The 22,752-nt window shown below is 40.9% G+C and overlaps 1 protein-coding gene across 11 annotated transcripts in view; it reads left to right on the plus strand.

Annotated features, from left to right (window-relative positions):
* The window catches only part of GRIA4 (glutamate ionotropic receptor AMPA type subunit 4), a 408,691-nt gene that overhangs the window by 312,885 nt on the left and 73,054 nt on the right, over nucleotides 1–22,752 (plus strand). For all 11 annotated transcript variants that reach the window (XR_009249413.1, XM_058686612.1, XM_058686611.1 and 8 more), the window contains exon 7: nucleotides 18,611–18,769. Coding sequence is in view for 10 of the 11 variants with exons in the window: in XM_058686612.1 (XP_058542595.1) it covers nucleotides 18,611–18,769 (159 nt within the window). In the remaining variant the exon portion in view is untranslated. The remainder of the gene's footprint in view (nucleotides 1–18,610; nucleotides 18,770–22,752) is intronic.

A 22,752-nucleotide genomic window follows, 5' to 3' on the forward strand; every position in this document is an offset into this window, starting at 1 on the left:
TGTTGGTAACACTTAGGATAATATTTTTATTGCAGTGGTCATTGTATTCATAATGTGCAATTCAATATATTTTGGTGCAGACTAGCTTGACATCTGCCAAAGCAACCTTAAAAGTAATGATAATGTTTGCTTTACTGTGATATCACTTGGCAAATCAAATAATCGTCTTTCCTCTGTATAAATGGTAAATGTACCTTGGATCCAGATTTCCATTACTTGGGCTATCACAAGGATCATCAAACTGATGACCCATGTCCTCTGATTTTAAGAAAAAGCAAGATTGAAATGACTATTATATAAGGAAGTCTTTTGATTGGGAGTGATCCATGTTTTTTTTAATTATGTCAGTTTTTCATATATGTAGAAGGTTATCGAACAAGATACATACATTAGTATAAAATCCTAAAAGGCCTAAGGCAAGTCCTTTTAGATTTCTTGGCAAGGCTCACCAAGTATTTCTTGTTAACTGCGGTGAAGAAGGAAAGCGAACTATGTGGAGAGCCATTCTCCTTGCTTTATTAGAGTGCCATCTGCCCCAAGGGCTTGCTCTCAAAAGTGGTTTATTTTAGAAAAGTTAAGAATTTTTTCTCCTTTTTCTCTTTTCCACCGTATATTTCTTTGGTGAAGATCTTTTGCTTACAACAGAAGAGGCAAAGGCTACAATAGAGATTTCAGATTTATCCATTCTTGTCATGTAGTGAGTGGACCATCACACTTTGAGACAGGAATTTTCAGTCTTTAGTGAACTGGATCTCGCTATGGAATAGAGATAGTAAAATGCAACAATAGACTGTAAACTCCTATTTCCTTGTTGTTATTAATAAAGTATAATTTTGCTACTTCATGGATTATCATGAAAACACTGAGAAATTTTGACTTGTCTTTTCCATTGCTTTTAGTAGGTCCATAGTCTGTATGTTTTAATATATTTTATAAAAATATAATTCTTAAAGCTAATATATTCTCATATTAGTCACTAGAAGAGAAAAAAGTCTTATGTTTATGGAATGTGTACACTCACAGTGACATTGTACAAGGTGATTCTAGCAAGTGGAGCGTTTTGACATCTCTTCTTTCCAAACAGTGGAATTAAAGAAGGAAAAAAAAGTCAATGTGTTATAGACTGTCATACCAGAAATGAATTGCTGACATTGACAAACCAGTACAAAATGGAAAGAATGGTTATAACATCTTAATGGCTATCACAGCCTTTCTTAAGCAGCCCTAGGAGATGACAGCATATTTAAGTTATGTGTGTCATTACAGCATATGAAGTAGGAAAAAATATTTGCCTGAATTAGGGCATAGATCATCACTCTCACTAAAAATAACAAAGCCCTTACCATATGTATTTGATATCATTGTAATACATGATTATTCAGTAACTTGTGCAGATCTAAATTATAATATATTTATTAATTATGGTTTCTATTGACTTAATTCATTTATCTCTAAATAGCTGTGACTTCCAAAACCAGAATGTTTTTTGTTTCATTGGGCCAGTCATGGGCTGTTTCCTGAAAACTACTGCATAGGATTCCCAAATGTGAAGTAAATCCATTATCAAAAGAAAGATTATATTAATATACTTAATGTTGAAAGACTGAATGATTTCCCCCTAAAATCAGGAACAGACAAGAATGGCCCCTCATCATTTCTGTTGAACATGATACTAAAGCTTCGAGCAAGGGATACTAGGCAAGAAAAAGAAATAAATGGCATTCAGATTAAGAAGAAGAGGAGATTTTTGTGAATGTAAAATCCTAAGGAATCTAAATAAAAAACTGAAAACTGATAAAGAGTTTCAGCAGGGTTTCCGGATAGAAGGTCAGTATTAAAAAAATATATATGTGTATTTCTGTACACTAGCAACACATTCTGAGAGTAAAGTTAAGAGAATAATTCCATTTATAACTTCCACTTACAATTTGCAACTAATCAGTAACTGGTATTTAACCAATTCATCGGGACTGTTTAGTTGGAGGGACCTCGATGGTAGGGTAGGAAGCTCCTGAACTTCCCTCCACCCCCAGACACACACAGAGTTATCGCCCTGAGAGAAATCCAAGCAGCTAAGAAACTACACACACTGAAATGGATAGGAAAGGCTGAGACCACTCTTTCCATAAAAACTACCCCAGCACAGTGCCATACAATCAGGAGGGAATCCCCAGCTCCCAGCTTCTCCGTGAGCAGTGAGGATTTGGACCATACATTTAGCACCCCAGCTTTTAAGGCTGTCAAGAGACAGGCCCCGAAACACCTAGTTCTGAAAGCCAATGGTTATATGTCCATAAGACCCACAGGACTATAGAAAACAAAGAAGCCATATTCTTAATGGGCTCGTGAGCATTCAATGTAACTATCCCCACAGACCCTATTAGCACAGAGGGAGCAAGCAAAAATGCTTGTCTCCACTCTTTCCCTGAAAGGCAGTTGACTATCTACTTCACAGTCTGCTGCCTCAGTGTCCATATGTAAGGGTCCACCTGCATGCATCAAAGAACTGGCCATGATTCTTCATGGAGCCCAGGAGAGCTGGTGGACATTTCTGTCACCTTCTCCTTCTGGCTCACTCCTCCTATAAAACCAGGACATCAACCTGTCTCTAGAATATTGTACACGTGCCTGGTGACCTACCCAAGGGATGACTGGATCTGATAGGCAACAGAGCTTATATTCACAAATCCCACAGTACTATAGCAAGCAATGAGGCATTTCTTAACAGGTATGTGCAAAAGTACTAACCCAGGCCATCCCCCCAGGTCTCAATGTAGAGGCAGCTGGCAAGGTGCACATTTCCTAGCCTTTCCCTAAAAGTGGGTTTGACCGTATATTTCACAGGCTGCTACCTGAGAGTCAAACTTCCATTCAGCCTGCATCTAGGTGCTGACTGTGATTCCTTCCTTTGGAACATTGGCAGGCCTGTCAACTACTAAGATCCACTTAAAAAAGAAAAAAGAAGCTGTTTGAGCAATCACATAGGTTTAAGAGACAACCAACAATTTAGTCCAGGCCCATTTGATGAGGCTCATCTCCTATATGTGACCAGTGTGCCAAGACTGGAAGATGTGTCTGTCTCATTTAATGTGCAGAAACCAACCAGCACAGGGAATCAGTAAAAATGAAGAAATGAGGAAATATGTTCCAAACAAAAGAACAAAATAAATCTCCAGAAATAAATCTTAATGAAATGGAAATAAATGATTTACACAACAGGGTTCAAAATAGCAGCCATAAAGATGCTTATCAAAGCCAAAAGAGCAAAGTATTAACAAAAATAAGAATTTTGACAAAGAGTTAGAAAATATTTTAAAATGCCAAACATAAATCACAGAGCTGAAGAATACAATAACTGAACTATAAAATTCAATAGAGGTGTTCAATAGGAGACTAGAATAGGTAGTAAGAAAGCTCAGCTAACTTGAAGACAAGGCAGTGGAATCCATCCATTCAGAGAAGTAAAAAGAAGAGGAAAATGAAAGAAGTAAAGATAGCTTAAGGGACTTCTATTACACCATCATAGATCAGTGTACATATTATAGGGCTCCCAGAAGAAGAAGAGGAGAGAGGAACAGAAAGCTTGTTCACATAAATAATGGCTGGAAACTTCCCTAACCTGAGGAAACAAGTAGAAATCAAGATCTAGGGCAACATGTGGGTGGGCTCCGTTGGTTAAGCATCCGACTCTAGACTTCAGGTCAGGTCATGATCTTGCAGTTTACAGGATCGAGCCCCACGTTGGGCTGTGTGCTGACAGTGCCGAGCCTGCTTGGGTTCTCTCTCTCTCTCTCTCTCTCTCTCTCTCTCTCCCTCTTTCTGTACCTCCCCTGCTCATTCACTCTCCCTCTCAAAAGAAATAAACATAAAAAAAGAGATATACAGTAAGACACATTATAGTTAAGTTGTCATAAGTTAAAGACAAAGAGAGCATCTTAAAGGCAGCAAGAGGAAAACATCTTATTATGTACAAGGAAACCATCACAAGACCATCAGCAGAAGGTTTATAAGCCAGAAGAGAATAGGATGATATATTGAAAGTGCTGAGGGGCACCTGGGTGGCTCAGTCAGTTAAGGGTCCAACTTCAGCTCAGGTAATGATCTCAGGATTCATGAGTTTGAGCCCGTGTTGGGCTCTGTACTGTGAGCTCATAGACTGGATCCTGCTTTAGATTCTGTGTCTCCATCTCTCTCTCTTTCCCTCCCCTGCTCAAACTGCCTCTCTCTCTCTCTCTCTCTCTCTCTCTCTCTCTCTCTCTCTCTCAAAAATAAATAAATATTTAATTTAAAAAAAAGTGCTGATAGGAAAAAACTGGCAGCCAAGAATACTCTACCTGGCAAGGTTGTCCCTGAGAACTGAAGGAAAGATAAAGAACTTTCCAGACAAGCAAAGGCTGAAAGAATTGATCATGAGTGTTTCTATAAGAAATGTTAATATTTAGGGGCGCCTAGGTGGCTTAGTTGGTTAAGCATCCAACTTTGGCTCAGGTCATAATCTTGCAGTCCGTGAGTTTGAGCCCCACGTCGGGCTCTGTGCTGACAGCTCAGAGCCTGGAGCCTGCTTTGGATTCTGTGTCTCCCTCTCTCTCTGCCCCTCCCATGCTCATGCTCTGTCTCTCAAAAATAAATAAACATTAAAAAAAAGAAATGTTAATGTTTAAAGCTGAAATAAAAAGATACAAATTAGTAACATGAAAACACATGAAAGTATAAAACCCAGCGGTAAAGGTAAATATAGAGAAAAATTTACAATACACCAATATTGTCATAGTGGTGGGTAAATCACTTTAACTCTACTATAAAGGTTAAAAAAACCAAAAATATTAATAATTATAACTACAATAATTTCTTAATATATACACAATATAAAAAGACGTAAATTGTGACATCAAAAACATAAAATGTGGGATGAAATGTGTAGAATTGTAGAGTTTTTGTATCCATTCAAAGTTTAGTTGTTACCAGCTTACAGTACATTGTTAGAGCTATAAGATGTTTTATCTAAGCCTTATGGTAACCACAAAGCAAAAACTTCTCATAGAAACACAAAACATGAAGAGAAAGGAGTCAAAACATACCACTACAGAAAATCCTCAAATCACAAAAGAAGAGAGGGAGGAACTATAAGTCAGTTAGAAAACAATAAAATGTTGGTAGTAAGTCTATTCCTACCAACATTTATTTAAATGTAAATGGGCTAAATTCTCCAATCCAAATAGATAGAGTGGCTGAATGAAAATAGGTTCCTAAAAAAAGAAGGAAAGAAAGAAAAGACCCAACTCTATAGACACTCATTTCACCTTGAAGCATACACACAGAGCAGAGGTGAAAGAATAGAAAAAAGAGATCATGCAAATGGAAACTGAGGAAAGAAGAAGTAGCTATAGTTATATCAAACAAAATTGGCTGTAATCCAGAAAGTATAACAAGAGACAAAGAATGTCATTTATAATGATAAAGAAGTCAATTCATCAATAAAATATAACATTTGTAAATATTTATGTACCCAACGTCAGAACACCTACATATATAAAGCAAATATTAACAGATCTGAAAAGAGAAATAGACAGCAACACAAAAACAGTAGGGAACTTTAATACCCCATATTCAGTAATTGCTAGATCCTTGAGGCAGAATATCAGTAAGGAGGGCTTGGACTTAAACTACCTGTTGGACTACATGGACCTAACAGAAGTTTTGATTTAACAGTAGCAGAATATACATTTTCAAGCACATATGGAACCTTCTAGAATAGATCTTATGTTATGCCACAAAGAAAATCTTCATCAATTTAAAAACACTGAAATATCAGACATCCTTTCTGACCACATAGATATGAAACTAGAAATCAATTCCCAGAAGAATATTCAAAAATCTACAAATATGTGGAAATTAACCATATGCTCCTGAATACCCAGTGGCTTAAATAAAAAATTAAAAGAAAAATCAAAAAATATCTTGAGACAAGTGAAAACGGAAACATAACTTACTAGAACATGTGGGATGCACCAAAAGCAGTTCTGAGAAGGAAGGTTGTAGTGAAAAATGCCTACATGAAGACAAAAAGATACCAAATAAGCAGTCTCACTCTATACCTCAAGGAACTAGAAAAAGAAGAACAAACTAAGGGCAAAGTTAGTAGAAGAATGGAAATAGCACAGGTCAGAGTGAAAGTAAATGAACTAGAAACAAAAAAGACAATAGGTCAATGAAACTAAGAGCTGGTTTTATGAAAAGGTAAACAAAATTGAGAAATCTTTAGCTAGACTAAGAAGAAAGAAAGAAGACTTGAAGAAAATAACAAATGTTAAGAAGATGCAATACAATTCATGACACAGATACTAAGGATCGTTAACACAGTGCTATACACAATTATACACCAGCATTAAAGGAAGACCAGGAGAACCAGATAAATTCCCAGAAGCATACGACCTACCATGTAATATGATGAAAAAGAAAATCTAAACAGTCCAATAATAAGTGAAGAGTTTGAATTGGTAATCAAAATGCCCCCACCAAAAAAAGTTCAGGACCAGATGACTTCATGGGTAAATTCTACCAACATTTACAGAAGAGTTAATACCAATCCTTTTGGAATTATCCCAATAAATGGAAGAGGAAAGACCGCTTCCACATTCGTTTTAAAAAGCCACTGTTACCCTGATACAAAAGTCAGACAAGGACACTACAATAAAAAGGTAAATTAAAGCCTTATATTCCTGATGAACATAAATGCAGAAATCTTCAACAAAATATTAGTAAGTCAAATTCAGCAGGTATATTAAAAGGATCATACCAAGGCCATACCAATATCAAGCATGATTTATCCCAGAGAGGCCAAGACGGCTCACCATCCACAACTCAGTCACCACATTAACAAAAGGATTAAAAACACATGATCGTCTCTTTAGATGCAGAAAAAGCATGTGACAACATTCAACATCATCTCATGATAAAAACTGGGTATAGAAGGAATATACCTCAACATAACAGAAGCCGTGTATGACAAGCCCACCACCACTACCTTCATACCCAACTAATGTTGACAAGCTTTGAAACCTTTTCTTCTATGGTAAGGAATAAGACAAGGATATCCACTCTCACCACTGGTTTTCAATATAGTGCTAGAAGTCCCAGCTAGAGCAATTAGGCAAGAAAAGAAATAAAAGACATCCACACCAGAAAGGAAGACATAAAATTGCCTCTGCTTGTAGATCTTACAATATTATATATAGAAAACATTGATGGGGCACCTGGGTGACTCAGTTGGTTAAGCATCCGACTTCAGCTCAGGTCAAAATCTCAGGTTAGTTAGTTCAATCCCTGCTTGAATCGGGTTCTGTGCTGACAACTCAGAGCCTGGAGCCTATTTCTGATTCTGTGTGTGTATGTGTGTCTCTCTCTGCCCCTCCCCAACTCACACACACACACACACTCTCCCTCTCTTTCTCAAAAATAAACATTAAAAAAAAAAAGAAAACTTTAATGATTCCACTAAAACTATTAGAATAAATGATTTCATTAAAGTTGCAGAATAGAAACTCAGTATACAAAAATCAGCTGTGTTTCTATACAGTAACAACAAACCATCAGAAAGAGAAAATAAGAAAACAGTCTTATTAATAAGAGCATCAAAATTGATATAAATATTTAGGAATAAATATAACCAATGAAGTGGATGATCTGTACACCAGAAACCCAAAGACATGGATGAAAGAAGACACGGGTAAATGGAAAAATATTGTGTGTTAATAGAATGGAAGTATTAAATTAAAAGGATGTGTAGATTTCCATACTATCCAAAGCACTGTCCAGATTGAATGCAACCCCTATCAGTATTAAAATACCATACTTTGCAGAAATAGAAAAAAACAATCCTACAATTTGTTTGGAGCCCCTAAAGACCCCAAATGGCTAAAGCAATCTTAAGGAAGAAGAATAGAGCTGGAGGCAGCATGCTTCCTACTTCAAACTATATTACCAGGCTGTAGCAATCAAAACAGTATGCTATTGGAATAAGAACAGACACACAGATCAGTGTAACAGCACATAGAGCCCAGGGATAAAGCTTTGCATATATGGTCAATTAACTTTCATCAATCAGCCAAGAATATACTATGGGAAAAGGATAGTCTCTTCAATAAATGCTGTTGGGAAAAGTAAATATTCACGTGCAAAAGAACGGAAATGGGCCCTTGTCTTATACACAAAAATGAAATAAAAATTGGGTTAAAGTCTTCAACATAAGACCTGAAACTATAAAACTCCTAGAAGAAAACCTAGGACGTCATCCCCTTGACATAGACCTTAGCAATGGTTTTTTGGATTTGACACCAAAAGCACAGCCACATAAAGCAAAAATAAACAAGTGGGATCACAACAAACTAAAAAGCTCTTTCTCGCAAGGGAAAGCATCAACAAAATGAAAAGGCAGCTTACAGAATGGGAGAAAATATTTGCAAACCACATATCTAAGAAGGGGTTAATATCCAAAATATACAAGGATTTTTACAACTCAATAGCACACACACGTGCACACTTCATTTTAAAAATGGTCATAGCACCATTTTAACAAAGACACACAGATGGCCAACAGTACATGAGAAGGTATTCACATCCCTCATCATGAGAGAAATGCAAATCAAAACCCCCATGAGCTATTCTCTCACATGTGCTAGGATAGCTATTCTTTAAAAGAGAACAAATGCTGGTGAGGGTGTAGAAAAGTGGGGAAGCCCTGTACACTGTTGGTGGAAATGCAGCCTCTGTCGAAAACAATATGGAGATTATTCACAAAATTAAAAATAGAACTACTGTATCATCCAGCAATCCAAGCTCTGGGTATGCATCCAAAGGGGGGAAAAATCATTATATCAAAAAGATGTATATACCCCCATTTCATTGTAGCACTATTCATAATAGCTAAGTTATAGAAACACCCTAAGTGTCCACCAACAGATGAATGGATAAAAGATATAGGACACATTCAGCCATAAAAAAGAACGAAAGCCCACCATTTGGGACAACATGGATGAATCAGGATAACATAATGCTAAGTGAAATTAGAGACAGCAAGACACTTATATTGGGAATTTTTTTTAAAATCTAACTCATGGGGTGCCTGGGTGGCTCACTCAGTTAAGCGTCCAATTCTTGGTTTCAGCTCAGATCATGATCTCACAGTTTGTGGGTTTGAGCCACATGTCAGACTCCATGCTGACAGTGTGGAGCCTGCTTGGGATTTTCTGTCTCCCTCTCTCTGCCCCTCCTCTGCTTTCTCTCTAGCTCTCTCTCTCAAAAAAATAAATACATAAACATTTAAAAATAAAATAAAAATCTAACTCATAGATTAAGTCTTAGAGAATAGGGTTTTGGTTGCCAGGAGCTGGAGGGTGGGGGACATAGGAAGACGTTGGTAAAAGGGCACAAACATTCAGTTAGGAGATGAATATGGTCTTGGAATCTAATATATAACATGGTGGCTATAGTTGATAATACTGTATTATATAACTGAAATTTGCTAAGAGAGTAGAACTTAAGGGTTCTCACCTAAAAAGAAAAAAAAAAGGTAAACACGTGACGTGATGGATGAGTTAATGATCTCGACGGTGGGAACACTTTCACAAAGCGTCAGTGCATCAAATCATCGCCTTATCTGCTTTAAATATATTACAAATTCACTTGTCAATTATACCTCCATATAGCTGAAAGAGAGACTGATTTAACAGTAGTAGTTAGAACTGATTTCTAAATGAACAATTCTTACTGGTTACTGGTAGATACAAGTTGTACAGACACTTTAAAATATTCTGTAGTCAAGGGCACCTGGGTGGCTCTGTCGGTTGGCCGTCCACCTTCATCTCAGGCCACATTCTCGCAGTTCACAAGTTCGAGCCCCGCGTCGGGCTCTTTGCTGACAGCTCAGAGCCTGGAGCCTGCTTGGGATTCTGTGTCTCCCTCTCTCTCTGCTCCACCCAACTTGTGCTCTGTCTCTCTGTCTCTCTGTCTCTCTCTCTCCCTCTCAGGAATAAACAAACATTTTTTTAAAAATTTTAATATTCTGTAATCATAACGTTGAAAAGGAAAGCAGAAAGTACGAACACCAAGTTGAATTTACCAAAGAATGAAGCAAGGCAGACATCAGTATGTGATGCATGAAATTATCTACAGGCACACATTTTTGCAAAAGTCCAGAACCTCCCTTATTTAAGCAGGGTTAACTCCACGGAGAAGTTGAGTTTCATTATGGATATTCTTGGGGATCTTTCAAAATGATAAGTCTCTAAACCGAGAAAGAAAATAAGTACAGTCACAGAAACGTTGGCTCCTTAATGACCATCAAATTCTTTGGCTGAAATATCGAAGGCAGACTCCACATATTTAAATAAAATAATATTCCATTTCATTATGAGTAAGGATGCGAATGGGTTGTGAAAGCTCATCAGCATTCCTTAAAACTGTCTTTTCATTATCCATAAGTTAAATTTATCATCTTCAATTAACTGTGATTCAATCTCACACAACCTTCTGTCTTGATGTAATGGGACTAGATTGATGTCCTCGTGCCCCACTGGTTCCCTTTGTAGCTACTGCGGTGTGCTGGGAATCTCACCTCCATTCAGGAGCCAAAGGGAATGAGGACCCTGTTTCTTTATTACCCAAACTTTATTTAGCCTGCCAAGAGTCCAAGAACACCCACAGGGAGCTGGCATCATCTAAATAGCATGAGCTGTGCCTCATGTGTAGATGAATGGACATGCCTCTCCCAGATTTTTGAAAATTTTCCGTGATATCACTGCCATTATCATTAACAATGGAATACTAAGAATGAGTAAATTTGTAAGGAAAGATTGCTGAAATCTGTCTTTTCTCTGTCCTGTTTTTGTTTGTATGTGGGAATATTTTACTTAGACATACCCATCATCTAGAGGTACTGGTGAAAGCCCATGGTATCTCATTAGATTAAGCTTTGTTCTAGAAATTTCCCAGATACTTACAGGCAGGAAAACTTTATCTGTTGGTTCACTGTACTGTCTTTTTCAGAGATCTAAGGGAGGAAATTGCTTCCCTACTTTGCCCACAGACTTTCTTGTTTCAGATTCTGTGTTTACTTTGCTCCCGTGTGTGTGTGTGTGTGTGTGTGTGTGTGTGTGTGTGTGTGTGTTTTAAGACAGGTATGATCATATTTTTTCCCAGCTTAAATTATTTCTTTGACTCCAGGCTGCAAATACAATAAAAGGATTCAGGTGCTTTGTGAAAGGGAAGGACCCTGAGATTTCTCCAACCCTACCTGATAATACTAGTCATCTCACCTCTCCACAAAACTGGCAGGTCAAAAATGACACACTGCCACCATCCCATCTGTTACCCTCTCCTACCAGGGTAAATCTAGGTGCCAGGCTGCAAAAATCCTTAATGGTGAAGTGTTGACACTCTTTTCCCCAAAGCACAAAGCCCTTCCAGCTTTATCCCTCTTAATCCCAGATCTTTTCTCCCACTGCACCCTACATGTGCCCCTTCCTGAAATCAGACTAGTTCCCAGATACCTGGTATCTCTCTACAGCTTTTGCTCTGTCTCCCTGGGAGGCACTTACTCCACCCAATTAAGAGTCACATCTTCTAGAAAGCTGTCCTTATGCACTTAATCTGATAGTGTCTTGTCAGGGCTCACAAATCACCCCGTGATTTATAAAGAATACATATAATACAAAATGCATTATATTTTTTTAGTCATGAAATCATTATTTTACCTCCTGTATACCGGATATTCTCCACTATCCTGTGGCCCAGCTGCCAGTAAGACATTATTAGCACCCCGCAAGCTCATTAAGGGCATTGGGGCACCTGGTGCCTCAGTGGGTTGAGCCTTCTACTCTTGATCAGCTCAGGTCATGATCTCACAGTCATGAGATCAAGCCCCATCAAGCTCTATGCTCAGCATTGTTTAAGATTCTCTCATTGTACCCAACCCCTCTCCCCGCTCCCCCGACTCACGTGCTCGCTCTAAAAAAGAATAAGAGGTGGACACAGTGCCTTTTTTGACCTTATAAGAAGTGCCCGTATCCTTCCTCTTTGCTTAGTTGCTGGCTATCCTCTGTCTCCCAGCTTATGTCATTGTGCTTATTTCATTGCCATAATTATTCTAATTAACCCTCAACATAGACCATATGTTATTTTATAGACTGGACTTTGGGGTTCATTGTAACTTATCCAAGATCACACAGACCCTAAGTCTCAAAAGCAAGACTGAAACTCTGTCCTGTTTGATTGCAAAAAATACATCAATCAAATAAATAAAATCACGATGGGTAAATACCTTCTGTAGCCGCAAAATGGGCATCCATTTAAATGTTTCGTATGCCAGACTTGACGGGCACCTGGCCCTGCAAACCTTCTCTGTGTTTGTATTCATATCTTTCCTCACCCCTCCTCCAGCCGAGTGTGTAACTAGAGCCACCAGTAGGCACAAGAAGCTGTGGGCATTGTTGCACCCACAAGGCAAGGTCCTGAAATCTTGCTCTCATTTAGATTTCTCATTTAAAAAAAATTTTTTTCAGCGTTTTTTATTTACTTTTGGGACAGAGAGAGACAGAGCATGAACGGGGGAGGGGGAGGGGCAGGGAGAGAGGGAGACACAGACTCGGAAACAGGCTCCAGGCTCCGAGCCATCAGCCCAGAGCCTGACGCGGGGCTCGAACTCACGGACCGCGAGATCGTGACCTGGCTGAAGTCGGACGCTCAACCGACGGCGCCACCCAGGCGCCCCACACTTATTTATTTTTGAGAGACAGAGCATGAGTGGGGGAGGGGCAGAGAGAGTGGGAGACGCAGAATCCGAAGCAGGCTCCAGGCTCCGAGCCGTCAGCCCAGAGCCCGACGCGGGGCTCGAACTCACGGACCGGACCGCGAGATCGTGACCTGGCTGAAGTCGGACGCTCAACCGACGGCGCCACCCAGGCGCCCCACACTTATTTATTTTTGAGAGACAGAGCGTGAGTGGGGGAGGGGCAGAGAGAGTGGGAGACGCAGAATCCGAAGCAGGCTCCAGGCTCCGAGCCATCAGCCCAGAGCCCGACGCGGGGCTCGAACTCACGGACCGCGAGATCGTGACCTGGCTGAAGTCGGACGCTCAACCGATGGCGCCACCCAGGCGCCCCACACTTATTTATTTTTGAGAGACAGAGCGTGAGTGGGGGAGGGGCAGAGAGAGTGGGAGACGCAGAATCCGAAGCAGGCTCCAGGCTCCGAGCCATCAGCCCAGAGCCCGACGCGGGGCTCGAACTCACGGACCGCGAGATCGTGACCTGGCTGAAGTCGGACGCTTAACCGACGGCGCCACCCAGGTGCCCCATGTTTTTATTTATTTTTGAAGCAGAGAGAGAGACAGAGCATGAGTGCGGGAGGAGCAGAGAGAGAGGGAGACACAGACTCGGAAACAGGCTCCAGGCTCCGAGCCATCGGCCCAGAGCCCGACGCGGGGCTTGAACTCACGGACCGCGAGATCGTGACCTGGCTGAAGTCGGACGCTCAACCGATGGCGCCACCCAGGCGCCCCACACTTATTTATTTTTGAGAGACAGAGCGTGAGTGGGGGAGGGGCAGAGAGAGTGGGAGACGCAGAATCCGAAGCAGGCTCCAGGCTCCGAGCCATCAGCCCAGAGCCCGACGCGGGGCTCGAACTCACGGACCGCGAGATCGTGACCTGGCTGAAGTCGGACGCTTAACCGACGGCGCCACCCAGGTGCCCCATGTTTTTATTTATTTTTGAAGCAGAGAGAGAGACAGAGCATGAGTGCGGGAGGAGCAGAGAGAGAGGGAGACACAGACTCGGAAACAGGCTCCAGGCTCCGAGCCATCGGCCCAGAGCCCGACGCGGGGCTCGAACTCACAGACCGCGAGATCGTGACCTGGCTGAAGTCGGACGCTCAACCGACTGCGCCACCCAGGTGCCCCATGTTTTTATTTATTTTTGGGACAGAGAGAGACAGAGCATGAACGGGGGAGGGGCAGAGAGAGAGGGAGACACAGAATCGGAAGCAGGCTCCAGGCTCTGAGCCATCAGCCCAGAGCCCGACGCGGGGCTCGAACTCATAGACCGCGAGATCGTGACCTGGCTGAAGTCGGACGCTTAACCGACGGCGCCACCCAGGCGCCCCTAGATTTCTCATTTTAAAAATACATTCCATTTCCATGTAGGAAAACACCTGGACCTTTCATGAAGTAGTATAAAATTATAAAATTACGGAATGAGCAGGGTATGTCCCTGAAGACTCAGTGCATCTGTTCCTTGCCTGTCCCTCACCTCAGCACGCAGAACCACACAGACATGCACACATCACCCACACCTCATCTGGAAGGTAAGGAAATTACAGTGACTTCTCCACATGTCAGCATCCAGTTGATGTCCAAATGGGGACTAGAACTCCGTTCCCAAAATTTGCACAATAGCATAGTTTCGCTCTAGGGCGATGACCCCACTCGAGATTCCATGAACTTGAAGACATTGTTTTACCTCTTGCTTTGTGCTTACTGCATTTTCTAACTTCTGCATTGAGCGTGTCTGATTCCACCATCTATACACTTGATCACCAAAAATGCATACTTTAAGTCAGTTTCTTAACAACCCAGTTTTTAAAAGACGTTAAAAAAGGAAACCTCTCCCATGCTCCCTGGCAGTCCTTCTGTTAACTGACCAGAGCTGTGTCGATATGATTTAGTCATCCTTTGAGCCTGAAATGCAAAACAGCAGAAATGTAATCAGAATTAGACAAATGCTAAAGGACGAGCATTTATTAAACACCTATGATGTGATCGACCTGCAGATTTACATCTGTAGTCAGCAGGATATCTGAAATCCTGTGGTTTATTAATTTCCCTCTGCTTCTTTGCCCCCATTGGATGTATGAACTGTAAATGGACATTAAGAGGAAAACCGAGTTGGAGGTTAATCTTTCCTTAGGGTATCAGTGTATTATATAGACACTGTTAAGTTAGTCAAGTTACTTACTCAGCCGTGGATTTCACACACACATACACACTGTCTGAAGAGTTACAATTTTATGCAGTGTCTTCACTTCTCTGGTTAAAAACTGAAGTCTAAAGAGCCACCAAAGTAACTGTTTTCAAGAATACTGCTTCACAGTCTAGATCCTATCACTCTTCGATCTAAAACCCTTTAAAGTGTATGAAAGGAAAAATATTGCCTGTCCTCAAGCAGACATGGCTAAAATTAACTGAGCCACCCACCATTCATTCAGATCATAACTGAAAGGAGTTTAAAATCAGATGCGCTAATATTTTTTCCTTCACCTTCAGCAGAGCAGTAGGATAGAATCAGAGAAATGTGGGCTGTTATTCATCAGTTAGACTTTCCATCAGATGGTTTTTCTGAAGGCTGCATCTCTGCCTGTGTCTTGCAGCTGTGGGATAACGCAATGAGAGACAGCGCTGCAGCTCTTTGATTTCAGCCTCTGCTGAAAGAAAATAATAATGTCGTCAATTAGCAACTAATGCAATAGTTGAATCACTGTGGCTTTTAGAAAACTGAATTTTTGTGTTTTTTTGGCCTGCCTGTGAATCTGCCCTATCTTCTCATAGACGCAAACAAATGTTCGGCTGACATTTTACTAGCTTGAGATTGATGGACAGTGTTTTTCCCATTTCAGAAACGTAGACTTGCTTTTTGGTGTCTAGTTTCTTTCCCAGTGAAATGAGAATGTTACTGATGAGCTGTCAAATTAGCTGGCGCGTAATAGGCCTGAGATAAATATTTGTCGAGGGGATTAATTAATAATAGCTATCGCTGGCTGAACTCAAACCAGATGTGCTAGCTACCCCAGCGTTGTGACTGTTGTGTTGCACACGGGAAACCTGAGGCCAGAGGGTTATGGAGGAGGGGTCAGGGTCTGGGCAGTTTTCTACAGTATCACCCTCCCTCTGCTAGAGGCAGTGATGATAGATACCAAAACTGAAAACACATACTCTTGTAGGAATACACAGGAGCAGAGGGCAAAAACGGCAAACGCAAGAGTCGTCCTGGTTCATACACATAGTGTGTGTTTCTGGGTAATCCTCCAGAGTCTTGCTGTAATCTGCCGAGCCTGGGTCTCCTTGTTGGTAAGAGAAGTCTGAGACGCCGGTCTGTCTCCAAGCTTGTGATGAGAACTAACTGGATAGCCCGTGTGAGGTGCTCAGCACAGTGCCCGACACATAAGAAGTGCAGCATCAAGGTTAGCTATAAACGCACACTCCTGGAGGTTTCAGGAGCAACTTTGCATAGTGGCCAGTAGACGGGCTGATTCTCCTCAGGTAGCCACACAGCAGTGTGTGTATATAACCTGCTTTGTTATTAACAAAAAACACAGACATTTCCAAAATCGAGTCTGAGACACATTTCAGGAAGAGAGAGAACACCAGGTCTTTCTCTTCTCCCTGATTCCTGCGCTGGTTCTCGCTGTGACCACAGGATCACAGCTGCATATTTTATTTTTCCCAAAGAATAAATAAATAGATAAACAAAACACTTTTTCTTAGTTTCCTCAACACAAGTGAATCAAATTCACATTAAAAACAAAACAAAACAAAAAAAACAAAACATGGGGCGCCTGGGTGGCTCAGTTGGTTAAGTGTCTGACTTCAGCTCAGGTCATGATCTCACGGTTCGTGGGTTCAAGCCCCGCGTCGGGCTCTGTGCTGACAGCTCAGAGTCTGGAGCCTGCTTCAGATTCTGTGTCTCCCTCTCTCTCTGTCCCTGCCCTGCTCATACTCTGTCTCTCTCTCTCCTTCAAAAATAAACATTAAAAAAACTTTTTTTAATGACTTAATTCTAAGAGAAAACCAAAAGGAAGGCAAATAAGGATGCTACAAACTCATGAGCATGTGTGTTGGGGGTGTGGGGGAAGGGCAAACGTTTCTCTGACCCAGTACCTTTGGTTTTGTTAATTTGCTTACCTAATAGGCTTTTTTCTCCTCTTCTTGCAATTGCCTATTTGTTTTTTAATTTGTATTGAGTATATTTGTAATGCACCTTAAATACTTAGCAGATAAAAGGGCCCAGGTATAAAAAAATTAGATGATAGATGGATAGATGGAAGGAAGGAAGGAAGGAAGGAAGGAAGGAAGGAAGGAAGGAAGGAAGGAAGAGAGGGAGAGAAAGAAGGAAAGAGGGGCACCTGGGTGGCTCAGTCGGTTGGCATCTGCCTTTGGCTCAGGTCATGATCTCACAGTTCGTGAGTTTGAGCCCCACGTTGGGATCTCTGTTGTGCACACAGAGCCCACTTCAAATCTTCTATCCCCCTGTCTCTCTGCCCCTCCCTGACTTGCACTCTTTCTCTCTCTCTCCCTGTCTGTCTGTCAAAAATAAATAAAAACTATTTTTTAAAAAAAGGGGACAGGGCGCCTGGGTGGCTCAGTCAGTTAAGCGTCCGACTTCAGCTCAGGTCATGATCTCACAGTTCGTGAGTTCAAGCCCCACATCGGGCTCTGTGCTGACAGCTCAGAGCCTGGAGCCTGCTTCGGATTCTGTGTCTCCCTCTCTCTCTGACCCTCCCCTGCTCATGCTGTGTCTCTCTCTGTCTCAAAAATAAATAAAACATTAAAAAAATAATAGTAAAATAAAATAATTTAAATAAATAAATAAATAAATAAATAAATAAATAAATAAAATAAAAAAGGGGCACCTGGGTGGGTCAGTCAGTTGAACGTCCAACTGTAGCTCATGTCATGATCTCATGGTTCATCAGTTCAAGCCCCATGTCAGGCTCTGTGCTGACAGCTCAGAGCTTGGAGTCTGCTTTGAATTCTCTGTATCTCTCTCTGCCCCTCCTGCATTCTCTCTCTCTCTCTCAAAAATAAACATTAAAATATTAAAAATAAAAAAATTAAAAAAGAAATAAAATAAGTGATTTTTCCAGAATTTTTGAAACTCAGATAATAACTATGTGTGGACCAAGAGAGAGAACACTCTTCCCTCAAAGCTCCCCTAGCCCGCCTGGGGACACCATCTTGTTTCCCACACACAGAAGTCCACAAATGGCCTGTGTTGCTCTCTTCTCTTCCGTTACCACATCCCAGGACTCTAAGGGTTGTAGTGACTCATACGATCAAAGCTTTTACTCTCCCTGGCTCAACTTATTGGCTCTGTCTGCTTTTAGACTACTTTGTAATTAAACTGAACCCCCCTATAAAGGTACTATGCATCACATACTCAAAGTATACTACCTTGATATTCCCTTCACATAAGACACGTTTCTACATATCTACATCAGAGGGCGGTTATGGCCTCAATAGGAGACGTTTTGGTACTGTCATTTTCATCTGCTATATCCCCCTTCATGCTTCATAAAAGGCATTCAGAGCCATTCAAGAAATACTTGTTAAATTGAGTTGAACTGAACTAAAAATATCTTTATTGCTTTCCCCATGTATTAGATTTTGAATGACAGAATTTAACAGTTAAATTGGCATAATTAAACCCTCCACGTTTCCAGCCATTGCTTTATTAGAAATATAGATAAATGTACATGTTGGTTATTAACTTACATTTCCATTGAAGAGCTGAAATGTATAATAATGAACTAAACTTAACAAACTATCATATTGATTTCTATAGGGATTCAAGGATATTTCTCTGGAGAGATTTATCCATGGTGGAGCCAATGTTACAGGATTCCAGCTGGTTGATTTTAATACACCTATGGTAACCAAACTAATGGATCGCTGGAAGAAACTAGACCAGAGAGAGTATCCAGGATCGGAGACTCCTCCAAAGGTATGTATTTGTTTTTATCTTACGTATTTTTAGCGTTTTTAAAATTTAAGGTAGAAAGTTCACTATGTAGTTGTTCTTGTAAATGTTTGTCAGTTATAGTGTGGCATAGAGCGGAAGCTTTTCGTCACTAGCACTGCACTGTACAAGTCTTTAATAATTTCTAAGTTTTATATGTAAGAGCAGGATTGTTGGACATTAGCTCGAGTAGTTGACTATTATTATTTTTATTCCTTCACATATAAATTGCTGTGAAGAAATTGTAGACTTTAAAACAATTTTTCACTCACTGAATATCTCAAAGGTGAACAATCCTTGGTAACTAGTCCACCCCCAAACCACCGCTAGGCAAAAACTATATTTGCAAAGTGATTTATAATGAGTAGGCAAATTGGGGAATTGGTAGAAATGTAAAATGCAAAACTCTTTGACACTAATAGTTCAAGGTCAGGTTGCTTCATGTTTCTCTAACTGACATTGCAGAAGCATGTTAGTGGTAGCCACAAAAGAAGCTGGCAAACTTGTCATCACAGCCCATTTTCTCCTCAGCTGAAGAGACAGTGGCCGTAGACATCATGTAAATAATGGTGTAATGTGTCTCCAACTCCAGCTTAGTGGGTTTGAGCTCCTGCATAATTACGGCAGTTCTCATTCTCAATGTGCACTGATCCTTCACTGTCAGTGTTTTCTACTAAAATGTTTTCAAATGTCCTTTGGAAATTCAATCCTAGAAAACTATAGGTAATCTAGATCTAGAGGTAAATAGTCTTACGTCTTTTGTTCTCTCAATGTAACAGTTTTCCCACCAGCTATGTCAATTCCCCTCGGTAAAACAGGAATTTGGCTGATCATATCAGCTTCACTACTCTATAGAATCATGAAATTTCAAAACAGAGCCTTTACTGAGTATCCGCTATGCGTCAAGCACCATATCCAACCCTCTGATTTTAGGAACTAATAAATACAAGTTGTTACACAGGTGTGTTAATTGGCCATCTCTGAGTTTGCAGGATGCCCAGAATTGAATCATGGGCTTCCTGAGTCTTAGAAAAGTGCATTGTCTACTATATTTTACCACTTTCTGTACTTTGGATAATGCATGTGAAAGCATATTAAAGAGCCTAAATATTTTTAAGATGCAAATCACCGTCCAGATTCAAAGCACCTTGAGAAGTCCTTTAGCCTTCATGCAAGTTCAGGGATAAATCCTCCGTAAAGCCCAATTGTATCAAGCATTAATGTGCAAAGAGAGGATGTACAAAGTTTCCTGTTGGACTCATTTCTGATCCGGACACTTTGCCACACGTTCCCCTCATTCTCTTGTCTGTGTGCAGAGACTTCCTTGCACTACTGCTCCTCACACCGATCTGTCTGTCTCTTTCTTCCTCACCCTGTCTGTGGTCACACCGTCATTTTGCTTGGCATTTCTTCCGTAAACCATCTTTCAAAGATCTTGTGACCCTTTGAGCTGTGGTATCTAGAACAGGCTCCAAGCTTCTCTGTAGGGTTTTGTGGCTCCTTGTGGCTACTAACATCACCACGTGGTCAGAGTGTCCACTGTGGTTCTCCCCTCTGGGCTCACTGATGGGGTCAGCCTTTCCCTATCTTGCCTTGAGCCCATCCCAGTGTCTCCTACTTGATAACCTCCAACTAAACTTGTCTATGTCACAGAGTGAGACACTTTGTTTTATATATAAAAACATAATTTTCTCATTTTTCACAGCTCTTATTAGCATGATGCTAGGCACTTAACTAGGCATTTCATAAATATACGCGATCAATTCTCATTACACATGGTATTTATGGTCTATACAGTTGCCATGAACAATGAGTGACATGTGAACACGTGCTCCTAAGGGAAATACAACGTTAGGTTCTTACAAGCCTCTGGCCATAACGTTTTTGTCAACCATTCAACACATATCATATGACATGTTGTTTTAAGTCTGTTTACAGACACCCTATGTATTGCATTGTTAATTCATTAACATTGAATTCGTAGGCAACAGTGCTGTCACTCATTCCTCCACAGGGCTTATCTGACATGTGTATTTTCTCCACAAGGCACACCACAGCCTTCTTGCACGGAAGATCACTACATAGCACAGCAGCACTACACTTTTGGGTCATCTTGAAAAGTGAAATCCTCAGCAAAAAGCACATCACTGTGGAAAAATCTGGCACGAAGTAGACCACAAGAGGCCCCTTGTTTACAGTGTGGGAGGAGACACAAGGAGGCAGAGTGTTGCCTTGGTTGACTGCAGCTGGGTGTGCGTGTGTTGTGTGACCCTGTTTTTCACCAACTCCACACACGTCTGCTGATGACCCCCTGCAGCTATTGATTCGGGCATATCAAACAAATTTAGGAAGTAGGTGCATTTGCAAATATTGGATCCGTGAGTAATGAGGATCAAATGTACTTAACTGAATTTCCCTTGAGTTTCTTTGGTGCCTCATCAAAGATTTGAAACACGATTTCTGATCGTGTCACCCCCCTGCTGTGAAGAAAAGGAAATCTTCTGGAATAGAGGCACTCCACAGTGCAGGCCCAGCAGGTCTTTCCAGTCATGGGTGCTTCTGCTGCCTTTCTGGCCAGCCACACTGGACGGCCCTGAAGTTTTCCCCTCCTTACCAGTCCCTGTGTCCTTGCTCCCACCTTAGCTGTCCTCCACCTTTATTTCCAGCTGTCCAAACCCAACCACCTTATATGAGCCTTCATCTCAAATCCTACTTTGTCTATGAAGCTTTTCCTTAGTCTCCCCATAAATACAATCCCTTTCTGCTGTGTACTCTCCATGTTATTTAATTGTGTAATTCTCACAGAGGACTTAATGTAATTTTTTATATGCTTATTATTGCACTTCTGTAAACTCCTTTGCAGCAGTAACCATCTAGGACACGTCTTTGTAGACTTTGCCATTCCTAGCCAGTGTCTAGCACATTTTTCAAAGAGTTCTCAGATGTGGTATTTCATCCTTGCAACAACCACAGGAAATAGTCACTATTAGCTTGTTTGGTTTGATTCTGATCTGTTTTCTGTTCCATAGCTGGAAAGTGTACTCATTCCCATAAAACTAGGAGTAACAAGTTAGAATTCACATAGTCCTTTCCTTTCAAAGCTCAGGCTCTCAGCCTTTCAAAGCTCAGGCTCTCAGCGCTGCACTATGATTCTGCCAAACTCTGTCTTGTTATCTCTGAACCTGGGTAACCAGAACTCACTTCACCATTGTCATCACCATTTAAAGCAGGAATAACTCCAGGCCAAACCCGAGTTTTACCCAGCCCTAAAATGAAGTGTTTTGTCAGTAAGAATTTTCTAGATGCCATCTAGAAATGTGCGTCCATAAATCTGATTTCTTGGACATTAACACAATAAGACACGTGGAAGAGAATTATATCCTTCAAAAAAGGAAAATCTATATAAACCACTACATCTTCCCAAGTCCCAGCTCTCCAACCTGTCAAAGGCCCTTGCCACTCACGCTCCACTCTGTGTGATATCTGTTCTGTTTTGGAGTTCACTTGTTTCATGAAAATGGATGGACTTTTTAAAACACAGCAAGTGCATTCGCTTTTTGGTGCCATCTCTTCTCAGCTTTATTCTCCCTATTAAACAAGTGACAATGCGTTGTTGTTGTTGTTGTTGTTGTTGTTTCCTTTCTTGAAACCTAAAATACCAACATTGCATTTTTCTCAGGTGTTTTAGGTCTTTAGGAAGTTCTCCTTTCTTTCTTGTTCTTATTTTCTTACTTTCCAAAACAACAACAACAACAACATGACTTGATGGCTTTCTCTGCTCAGAGATGTCTGGTCCAGGCAGGGGAGGAGGTAGAACATTATCCCAACTACTAGGGTAGCTGGCCCTTACCTATGGTACATGCCTGCCCTTACGCGTATCTCATCATGTCTAGGAGAATATGTTGCAAGGCTCATAGTTTATAGGTCTCCCATACATGTTCCTGATGAAGCGTTTTAATTGGGCTCTC

This window comes from Neofelis nebulosa, chromosome 10, assembly GCF_028018385.1.
Source record: "Neofelis nebulosa isolate mNeoNeb1 chromosome 10, mNeoNeb1.pri, whole genome shotgun sequence".
NCBI lineage: Eukaryota > Metazoa > Chordata > Mammalia > Carnivora > Felidae > Neofelis > Neofelis nebulosa.